This window comes from Chelonia mydas, chromosome 8 (genome assembly GCF_015237465.2).
Source record: "Chelonia mydas isolate rCheMyd1 chromosome 8, rCheMyd1.pri.v2, whole genome shotgun sequence".
In the NCBI taxonomy this organism is placed as follows: domain Eukaryota; kingdom Metazoa; phylum Chordata; order Testudines; family Cheloniidae; genus Chelonia; species Chelonia mydas.
The window spans coordinates 54,085,596-54,097,360 of record NC_057854.1 but is presented as its reverse complement, the minus strand read 5'-3'; the positions used below and the strand labels follow the sequence as shown (position 1 = coordinate 54,097,360).

General features: G+C 42.7%; 1 protein-coding gene across 14 annotated transcripts in view; it reads right to left on the bottom strand.

The window, feature by feature from the left end:
- Positions 1 to 1,077: 1,077 nt before the first annotated feature.
- RGL1 (ral guanine nucleotide dissociation stimulator like 1) overlaps positions 1,078 to 11,765 on the bottom strand; it is a 158,178-nt gene continuing 147,490 nt past the window's right edge. For all 14 annotated transcript variants that reach the window (XM_027823606.3, XM_043521182.1, XM_043521181.1 and 11 more), the window contains 2 exons: positions 10,595 to 10,709; positions 1,078 to 2,630 (listed from right to left, as the gene is read on the bottom strand). In XM_027823606.3, coding sequence (XP_027679407.1) covers positions 2,443 to 2,630; positions 10,595 to 10,709 — 303 coding nt within the window. In that variant the 3' untranslated portion in view covers positions 1,078 to 2,442. The remainder of the gene's footprint in view (positions 2,631 to 10,594; positions 10,710 to 11,765) is intronic.

Genomic DNA, 11,765 nt, shown 5'->3' with positions numbered 1-11,765 from the left:
GACTGGACTAGATAACCTATTGAGTTCCCTTTCAGTTCAATGATTCTATGAAAGGGCTTTGGCTGCTCTAATGGAAGTAGCTGGGTCTCAGCTTCCCTAAGGCTCCTGCTTGTGCACTAGTCTCTAGCAAGGAACAATCCAGTAGCTCAGAGGTAAGATACTCATTTTCTGTGCCTATTTTCCAAACAGCTTTCGTGCTGGGTGGAAAAAGGGAAGGAGAAATAAATCATGAATGTGTATGTTTTCCCCATTTCTGTCAAAATTTTCGACAAGAATTTTCCAAGCCGCTTTGGAGCACCGAAAAGACGCGCTGGTGTCATTCAGCAGTTGAGTTGTCCGAAGAGCATTTTTAGATTGTTCTCTTTCAAATGATTTGTTTTTCCACTGTGCTATAGATGTCTGATCTAGACCCTTAACAGCTATTGAATATTCCAGGGCCAGCTAGGTAACACACACAAGCTGATGCCTAATGGTCTGATTTCAGTGAAATATTAATGGAAGCTAGAACCAGAGGTTTGACGAAGAATCAGCAGAAGGAGAATTGCAAAAACATTTTGTTCATGAGAAATTACTTTTAAAACTGACCATCTTAAATAAATGAAACCATTTTTATCCAACAGCAATTTCTTTCCCTGTAAGAAAGGAAAAGACGTTCAACAACATAACCTTGGCACTATAAAATCCAGATTCGCAGCTCTTTATATTGTGTGGGTGAGGGGCTATGCATTATATACCATACTGTAAAACTCACCAACACATTTATGCATTGCCTTTACTGAAGTACAAAGGAAACTGAACTTTAGTTCTGTTGTAAACCTGACCCAACACTAGACACATCTAAGGCTCAGTTCAAAACTGGACCTATTCATCCCCGAAACAAAAATACAACTTGAATTTAAGATACCCAGACCTAGAGAATGTGCTGCCTTTTAAATGGGAATAATAATTCTTTTCATAGTAAAGACCCAACACCATTTAAGACATTTATTGGTACATCATGGCTATTTGGTAATGGAATCTAGGCCCAGCTTTGACAATCAGTGCTACAGAACTGGTAAAACATGCTCCAGACTTGTATAAAATTCAAGATCTGAGTTTATTTTAACCAACCCTAGTATTCTGAAAAGACAATCTGTTCTGTGAGTGTTGCTTACAATCCAATGTGTCATTTATGGCTTTCAATTAAAATCTTTTATGTGACCTTTTAATTACACATGTGTTCTGAAGGGAGACTTGTATCTTCGAGTTAAGAAATGCGTCATTTAAAGTTTCACAGAGAATAGCAGCTATGGGAGCCTTTACAGAAGGTTAAATTCTTTATTCCATCTGGAAGGATGTACCATGTCAGGAAACTATTCAGTTAATAGAAGCATATAAGAGAGGGCGGTGGTTGAAGATTATGTATAATAATGCTACAAGTTTATAAGATCTGTGGTAACTTTGGGCACTGAATAATAAACATGTCTGTCTTATGCCACTTTTAAAACACAAGGTAATATAGTTGCTCTCACTGAATCAATGTGAATTAATGTAGAGCTCTGCACCTGAAGAGGGATTGCACATTACAAAGAAGTATATCAGTGAATTTGGAGAACTTGCAACTGTGCATGCAAAAGGCCTTGATTCCTGTTAAACAGGTTAGGTAAGCATAAGGAAGAACACACCGTAGTGGCATTAAGATGTGAACAAAGTCCAGAGAAGTAATGTTGGTTGAGTTTCCTTGCCTTGCTCATGAACAAAATATGACATTCATCCAAAAGCAACTGTGGCCCATTTTCTGGCTTTGAACAACTGCAAAAACTGTTTGTCAGTTCTGTGAAACCAACCTACGTGCACACCATTTCATTCTTCCTTGTGTCTCTAGACTAGCATTTTGGGAGGGTCTCAACCCTTCTTTCTTCTTCACAGACGTGAACGCCTCCTGGAGGCAACACTTGTCAGACAGGGTGAAGAATTAGCAGCCATCAGCTCATCCACACCCTTTGGAAATTGGTGTTCTCATTCAGCTGATGGCTGCTCGCATCCTCCCGCTTGATTCAGGTGGAATTTAATTGCAACAGTTTTCTTCTCCAATGTATAAAAATAAATTTAAAGTTCTTGTTCTAGGTAATACTGGCACAAAGGAGAATCTGCTTTCCAAGGAGGAGATTTAGCTTATGTGGAATTCTTAAGACAAGGCTGGTTGACAATTCCATTTTTCCCTGTATATGTGACCTCACCTTCCTAGGCCAATGTGCAAAATATATTTCCATAGTGACTGTCCCATAAGTCTCTCTCTCTCAATGTTCATCTCTATCTATATCTATAGTGAACGCACACTTTGCATTCCAGTCTCAAATCTTTCCATGACACCTTCATCTTCCATTACTTTGTAATACTGGATGGTATCAAAGGAATTTTCTTTTTTCTAAACCGAATCTCCTTTGTGTTAGCTCATTCTCTTCAAAGTGTGATTTTGCTGTGTCTGTTAGTCCAGCACCCCCTTTTGGCAGTTCTGGGAAGTGTCAAGCTAGATCGGCTCCGCATCTTCACTTGCCCATCGAGGGAGTTTTTTTTCCGTAGGATGAAGTCAAAGTTGACCTGGCTGTTCATGGCATAAAATACATTAGCACTGTCGGGGATGACTAACTCTGCAAAGAGAGGAAACAAAGTCAGTGGTGATGTGCTCTACTATTGATAATACAGTTATCAGCATGAAAAGAAATCTCATGTGGGCAAATCTGGCTGCAATGCCCACATGCGACTCTGATTTGGCAGCAGTGCATTCTGTCCTCTCAGACTTTCCCCTTGTGAACAGGGACATGTTATGATGACAAAAAAACTATATTAAAAAACATTATTTAGGTTGCAAAGTGAAGCCCTTGGAAAGTTGTAAAACTGGCATTTACTAGTTGCCCATGCAACTATAATTCAGGTTCCAGTGAGGGGGGGAAATTGGACGTGATCATGTAACTGAAGACTAGCATAGTGCAGATGAGCATGGGGTCTGAAATAGGGTTACAGCATAGGCAACTGTAAGGCACTTCACAGCTAGGAAATGTGATTGTCCTTGCAATCTTAATGTGCTTTTAGTGCATTTTGTATGTGTGTAGTTTGGTAGGCTTTGGGTGGTTTTATTAATAGAATTTGGTTTTACCTTTTATGTGCAACTGTAACCACCCCCTCCCCAGCTGCAGACATGTCCAGTGATTTTGATAGACCCCCTTCCCTCCTGCTCTCACCTCCCACAAAAAAATAAAATAAACCCCCAGACACTCTTAAGGCCCAATCCTGCAAACATTAGATGAGTAAAGCGAAGCATGTGCGTAAGTGGTTTGTAGGCTCTGGGCCTGGCTCTCCCACTGCAGTTCTGTCTGACTATTGAAACTGTATTTCTCAGAGCGAGCACTGCATCACCTCCAGCTGCTGCCACTCTCAACACATACCACCACCACTAATGCATTTCACTGTAGAGAGATCTACTGGAAAAGAGAACCAGGGCGGTGTCACTGTAAAATAATATACTAATAGGAAAGAAAGCTTTCCAGGCTGACTACATTAGGGACTTCCCTCATAGTCTACCAGCCCGTCCCAGTTTTGGGCACTAAGAGGTAACCATGTCATTGCTACCCCGTTAGGCACATATGTGGTGGTCATCCCACCAGTGTGGATGTAGATGTTGGAAGTGGAGCCGTTTTCCTATATGCTGTAATGTTTAAATGTTATCAGCATCCAATCGGGAAAAAAGTCATGAAAAATCACAAAAAGGGCCATAATGCAGACTTTAATTTTGACCAAAATTGGCAGAAACCTTCTAAATAAATTGATAATGCACCAATGCACTCAAAATAGTACTGCTTTGAAAAGTTTGGGACATATTTAGCCCCTGATGATTTGTGCGCATTTTCCTGTCCTTTTTTGCCTTCAGTTAGAGTAAAAGGCTGTAGTCGCACGACAGCAAGAGCTTGTTTGCGCCACGTAATACCTCAAAATATCTGTCATCATTGATAGAATGGACTGATGGGAGCAAAGATTTTTTTTGTCTGCTGTTTTTATGAATCTATGCAGATAATAAGCCCCCCTACCCCTTAATTACAAAACATATTTTTTACATTATCTATTCGGCCAGAGACATAAGCCTAAAGCACACGTGGTATAACTGTAATTATCATCTTACTATCACTGAATGCAATGACAGTACATGTAAACTATTTCTACAACAGTAATGATTCGTAGTAGGAGGACTATAGAATATCTTATGTGAATATATTGTGTAAATAACAAAGTATTACTGTGTACTCTTATATATAACTTGCATATAACTATGACCTACTGAAGGTCTCATGCAATACTCCCCAGAGCTATATTTATTCTCAAAAACAGTCTCAGTAATTTGCAGATAGCTGAACCATTTCCACTCCCCTTCAGAATCTGTGTCTGATGCGTTCAGTGCTCTTCTGCTACACTCATCACTGTCACAACCGAGTGCATTGCAGCACACCAAATCTTCGTGGTGGTATTTGCATCTCTTTGTTGCACAGATACTTTCCCAGCTATGCTGCACAAAGGCTCATGCTGAAAACTGCTCATGCTGTAGGTACTGGGAGCAAGCTTATAAATGACAGCATGCAGTTAGGTTACTGACACCCCACAGCTGATATTTCGCACATGTCCTTGGGATGGGAAGGAATCACTTCTCTTTTGCACAAAGCTGGGGGTGGGGGGGAGTAGTATTCACATGGCATGTATCTCAGAGCTGACCAACACACAGCTCCAAAACCCAGTAATTCAAACATTATTAGACTTTCCTGTTGGTTCTACAACATGGTGCTGCTGTGAGTGAGATCTGGAATGCCAACAGGTGCAACAGAAACATGAAGGCTGAAGTAACATGTCTGTTTAAAGGCAAAGGTTCAAAGTGCTCTTACATTCACAGATACACATTTCCAAGCCAATCTGTCTATGCTTGTAAAAGGCCTTGGGTGCCATTAGCATTTTGTGGTGCTAATTTGGAGTCATAGGCAAGGGCCTCTGTAGCTACAGTTCCCTTCCCGCTCCTGGCAAATGACCTGTTTAATTTTAAGGTGCACTAAAAGGCAAAGGCAGAGCCAGATTGGCTTGAGAACTGGTCTGGCAGATGCTTATGCAGAATAGTGCCTGGAGTACAATTTTGGGGTCACTTGGTGAACAAAGCCTCATCATTCTCCTAATCAGTTTTTACAATAGGGCAAATTACACAGGGAACTCCAGCAGCGTTTTAGTTGGGGGCACAGATAGTGCCGATGCAGAAGGCATGCGGTGCTGAGCTGGGACGTGAACTGAGAATGAGCATGCTCAGTATGTGCCACAGGCCCACAACACAGAATTCAGGGGAGCCTCGAATAGGCACACAGTCCACATCATTGGCACACAAACCAGATCTGTAAAGAGACTTAGGTGCCTAAGTCGGTCCCAGTTTTAGGCACTACTGTGATCTACAAAACCTGTGTTTGGCTGCTGCCCAACCCTAAACTCATTTGGCACCCAAGTTTTTGCTCTAGACGTTCCCCAGACACCAATGTTTCTGCCTCGGAGCATGTGTCCTGCTGCCTCACTTTAGGGACCAGGCACCTCTCATGCCTAAGCCTCAGGATGATTCTCAAACCCAGGGCCACTAGGCATTGCCCGGCCTAGCGTCCTGTGGGACTTGATCTGGTAGGGATGCTCAGAGGCCACTTAACTCCACACAAGGCGGTCAGGGATGAGCCAACTTGCCCTATAACATTAGCTCAATAGTTAGGGATGAGTAGTCACACTGGATGCAGGTGAGCACAATGAGGAACAGGGATTTGGACAGGGACCTGTCACCTCCGTGAGGAGTCTCCTGACAGGGGGAACAGCTTTTGCTTGTAACCATTAGCCCAGTGGTTAAGAGTACTCACATGGGATGGGGTAGACTCTAGTTCAACCCGCACCCCCACCCCTGCCTGATGAGAAGGGATTTGAATAGGGATCTGCCCTTTCTCACGTGAGTGCCCCAGTCCCTGAACTAAGGGCTATTCAGGTGTTGGCGGCTTTTCATCTCTTGTTGAAGCTGTTCCATTTTAATTAAATAGTAACTGGACCACAGGGAGCATGAGACTCCCTCTACAATCCCCTGGTTTAGGTGTTCACCCAGGTTCTGTGAGAGTCTGGTTCAAATCTATTTTCACTGCACGTGCGATGTGGTGAAACCCACCAGGAAGGAATATGTAATGACCAAGTGTCAATCTCTGTCCACACGCCATGATCCAGTCACTGCAAAAGTTTGCAATGTTAGATTTAGTCTTTGAATTTGATATCATCTGCAAGCATTGCTTGGTAATGCTGTAAACAGAGTCGGGGCTCCAAATGTCTTGCATTTGGACATTCCCCCTGTGGGCTCTCTCACCAGATTTGATTGATTCTTCATTTGCATAATTGTCACCAACAATAGCAGTGTATTGACATTGCAGTCTGACGATAGTGTGCAGCAGCTGATCAGACAGCTCTCCAAAAGTTTTGTACTTGCCAATATCATTGCACATCAGCAGCAGAAGCATCCTGAGTTTAAGAATAGCTGATGTTGGCTCATCAGATGCTGGTGGCTCAACCATTGACAGATTTGTCTCCAGCCAAGACAGTGTGTTGCTCTTTTGGATCTTTCTTAGAGATCCACCCAAGTTGGAGAGGGAAAGTGGGACAGGTGCCAGCTTATGCTTCATCAAACACTGGATATCAACATCTCTGGACTGGGCAAAAACTGTCAGCTTGCTGAATATCTGACGATCAATAGTTATCACTTGTGCTGATTGCTTCTTTTGTTTGATTGTTTTGTTGAGACTACCAAATGATTTCAGATTATGCCTTTCTATGGGCTAAAAGAGGTCTCCCTTAGCCCTTTGCAGACACCTGGTTATGAACGGCTTAATTTATTGTGTGCCAGTCTCTCTGATCATGCACAAACCTTCTGCACTTTCAGGTGGGCCCACAGTAGATGTTGCAGTGTTCACAAGTGACTGTTGTGTGGGCTTGTTCCAGGTTCAATGTTAAAAAGATCTGTCATTCTTTCAGTCACAACTTTTTAATACCTTGGACAGCAATTTAATCGGCAGCCATGTGTTTTGTGGTAGCTTCTTTGTGGAGATCGAAGGCTGTATTCCACACCTTTGTTTTGTCACAGCTTTTACAGCTGCCTTAAAACGTGCAGTCAGGTAATCCTTGGTCAGAGCCTTATCTTTGGTGCAAAGATGCTGATGATTCCTACAGTCCTTGTTCAGAGATTGCTCAAGGGCCATGTCACGGTGTAAGTACCCCACTGAAGAGTCTTGCAGTCTGGTACACTGCTTCCTATCAACTTGGGCACAATATATAGCTGGCTTCTCCTCCTCCAGAGATCTGGCTTCTGCTACATTTACACAACCCATCTGGCATAATTCATATGACTACACTGTCATAGTGGGATCATCTCTGCAAAGGTTTCAAGCTCCATGGACTTGTTTTTGCCTCTCTTTGCTGCTATGTAATCCATCTGTGGTTGCGAGCAATGTGTTACCTAGTTTTCCCAGGATGGAAATGTATCTGAACAGTTTTTCCCTTGGGTAACAAGTGTCCACGAGCTGGTACAATGCTTGGGCGCTGTTCATCAAGTCTGCCAGAGCATTCTGTGCTTCCACTCCGTTTTCTCTGTGTGCCTGCGCCACATCTTCAAAAGCTTCAATGTGTGTTCGAGCTTCCTCCAAGAGGTGACTCTTCTCATCTTCTGGGAGAACATCAATGTTCAAGGAATTGCCAAGTGCCACCCATTTCAAGTGAGTCATCGCCTCATTCATAAGTTTATGGATTCTAATGCCATGGTTATATGCTTTCCCTCTTAGAGCATGGCTGAAGCACCATAAATGCTGTATCACCCATGAAATTTGCTGCATGATGCATGCCTCCCATCTCAAGGTAGTCATTGTCAAATCTGTTTTGATTCCTCCATTTAAATCAACAGTGCTTTGCAGTAGATTGCTTCACCATACATGACATAGGTCCAGTTTTGGCCCAGAGAGTGGAACATATCCTGAAAATATTTCATCTTGGTGTGCCCTGTGTTAATATCAGTTGCCAGAGAAGGAGTCATTGGACAGTAGCCAATATTCATAAAATGTAAACTAGCAGCCAATTTTTTTTCTCAGATCACTCCATGCTACAAAGAATGACAAGTATTTTGATAAATTACATGGTACAAACAAGCTCATACTGTCATATGACTGCAGACTTTTGCTTTAACTGATGGCAAAAATGTATGTGAAAATGCATAAAGTATATCACATGGGGCTAAATATTTCCCAAATTTTCCAAAACAGTACTACTTTAAGTACATAGCTTCTAAATACACTTGATAACGCAGCTCTCTGCCAGTTTTGGTCAAAATCAGACTATGTTTCTTCGAGTTGTGGCCCTTTTTGCAATTTAACAATTTTTTCGGATTGGATACCTGAAAATGTTCATACATTATGTGATACAGAAAAATGGCACCACTTCCACCATCTACATCCACCCTGTTGATGATCACTAGATAGGTGCCTAGGCTGTGATAGCAATGAAATTTTTCTAGCTGATGGGTTACCCTAACTCATTAACAAGACACTTTTTTTAAATCTGGCTGGTAGACTATCAATAAATAGCTTCCCTGCATGGCAGCCCAAGGGATCTCTGCAGCACCTGAGACTAAATGCAATTTCACAGTCCTAAATAAATCATTCCCTCTTTTGCATAGTCATGAAGTGTCCCACTAGGTTTGCCCTGTGGAGGGAGGAAGGGGCGGGCTGGAATGCCTCCAACAGATAATAATGAAAAGGGTCTCAGAGAGAGCTGCTTTTTCATGCCGGGTATACATCCTTGGGTCTGCATGGCAAGACTGAATGATCCTAGGGAATGAGGCAGAGCTTTGCTAATATAGTGATTTCCTGACAGGGAGGTTATGGTTAGAAATGTGAGAGCACAGCATTCACATCTTGGGTCATTATCCTTCTGTTGCAGTTCAAATCGGCTCAATTTACAGAAAAAGCTTGTTTGGATCTAACTACCAGACCCAGAACTCCACCTGGCATTTGACAAATCTGGCTGGGTTCTTTCTGCCTCTTACATCCATCGCCCAGAATAAGGGTTCAGAACCAGAGCTTAGATGACAAGTTTGTAGAGGATTCATTAGGCAGAAGAGAATCCAGTTTGTTCTTTCGCACTTGAATGGGCTTTTCAGGGATTACAGGAGTAACATCTTACTTTTAATTCAGCACATTAATAGGACAAGATTCATAGAGAGCTAGTAGGGGCATTAAGCTGACACTAGTGGAATTACATGCTTCAAATTTAGGCACATACCAAGTACCTTGCTGCATCAGGGTCTAAGCACGAAGGTATAAAAACCATTTTTACATCATCCCCATACTGACTCTAAACTATGCTTTAGCCATCTGATTTTTAACTCTAGTAATAATAATACATAATAATGATCTTATATGGAAAAGGATCTTAATCTGCTTTACCAATAGATTCACAAACTGCATACAGTAGAGAAATCATTTCAGTGATCACTGAAGCATCGCCTTGTTTCGGGTGAAGCACATCTATTTAACAGTGTGCAGCCATAATGCACAGCAATTAAGAACAGGAAGTAAAGTATATTGTGCCCCTTTGAAACTGCTGGGAATTTAGGCAGGCTGAAAGCACCTAGTACTGGCCACTGTGAGAGACAGGACAGTAGACTAGACAGACCTCCGGATAGTCTGTTGGAGTGTGGCAACTCTTATGTTTCTGCATGGAGGCTTTGCTTTGCACGTGCCTATCTGATTTGTCGTGCTCACTACTTCATGGATCCGTATTATATAGGAAGGCAGGTAAGCTGCGCTCAACTCCACTCTGTATCATGGTAGGGAATCAAAGAATAGTGAAGTCAGATGGCCAGACGGTGAGGGTGCAGGGTGAGGAAATACCTGCATGCTAACCCTCTGTGGGAAATGCTCTGTGGATAAAAAGAAACCAGGCCTGGCTGAGTGAGGGGGAGCCAGGGAGCAGCTGCTCTCTGTGCTGTACTGCAAGAGAATTTTCATTGCAAATTGCTGCAGAGACCACTGCTGTTCAAGACGGGACAAACTTCCCCGCGGTAGCTTGCACATGCCATTGAAGATGGTAGGGACCACATAGCTGGTGGAGTCCAGCTAATGGGAAACTGCCATGCTGTCAGTACAGGGGCAGGCTGGAAGGAGTATGCAGCTAGGCAAATCATATGTCCAGAGATCTCAGGGAAATGGCCCGGTGTTCCCTGTGCTTTTTTCGGCAGCATGGAATCTGCATGCTACACTCCCAGCTCTTTGTTCATTCCCCTGTGGCCCTGACTTCACGTCTCTTTACACTCTGAAGCTGGGATCTCGGACTGTACGTCGTCCCGTTCTGCACTTGCTCATATCCAAAGTGGAGGACAGGCCTATAGTGATCAATGAATCAATCACAGATCTACTGAAACCGTCTGTCAGAAGAAAAATCCACTGTGTTTCTGTAGTTCCTTCATATTCACTTTCTTCCTACAAAATCTGAAGAGCTTTTTAAGCAGCAAGCATCGCTGTTTTCTTACCTTTGTCCTCAGCGATGACCTGAACAAGTTCGTAATCCTCGACTGGGTCAGCCTCCAGGTTGTGTTTTGACATAGCTCTCTGAATGACAGCCGGAGTCTTGTCTTGGCTAGTCAACTGGAAAAAGAATTTTGCAATGAGGGTTTTTTTCTTCTTCACTTTACTTGTTATCTAAACATTGTAATTGATGTATAAAAGTCTGCTTTGAATTCATCACTGGGTCTGGGGGTGAGTTTCCCAAAGCACTAAGAAACTATTGCCTCTTAGGAATTAGATAGTAGCTATTAGTGGGCACAAAAATGTGCTACTTACGACTTTTATGCAGGAAGATAGATACTGCACCAACTGCGAGATCAGTAAATAACATAATCAGCTCCCTTGAGCAAATGTGTTGAAAGATGAGGTGTCATTTGTACTTGGCTTAAAATTTCTACATAAATAATTTCTCCATCTGTTGCTCATAGGCAGCAATTAATTTGGAATCTAATGGGGTAAATACTTGCTTCGAAACCTTGTGAAGATTTTTTGGCCTTGTATCTAGTCTGCAGTCTGCTGTGGAAGTGTCACTTGTTCTGAACTAACCTAGGGCCTCATCTCAAGCACACTGAAATCAGCAGAAAAATTCCCAGGCCCATAGTTCATTGCTCTTTGCAGCACCTGAGGGATCAATTCCTTTAAAAAAAAAAAAAAAAAAAATAAAGTGTCCTGCAAGCTGCAAAATATTTATTTGATTCACCCATTCAAAAAAAACAAACAAAAAACAAAACAAAACAAAACATGGAGTGTTTGTTCCATGGCTTGTGGGTGAGGCATAGGTGAGGTATGTAAAGAAGTCAACATAGGAAAAGGGCCCAGCCCAGAGAAACACTGATAGCATCGTCAATAGTGACATTTACATTGTTATACATGCTTTGTTGTATATGCTGCCACCAATCCTAGAGCCTCTAAGTCTTGTCAGTCCCTGATATAAGAGACCACCATGAAGGCTGCTCTCTTCTATGGGTATGGCTTCACTACCCACAGGATAGGGGGTAGTGATCCATCTATCGGGGATTGATTTATCGTGTCTCGTCTAGAGGCGATAAATCGATCCCTGTACTCCGCCTGTACTCGGCAGGAGGAGTAAGCGGAGTCGACGGGGGAGCCGCCGCGGTCGACTCGCTGCCGTGAGGA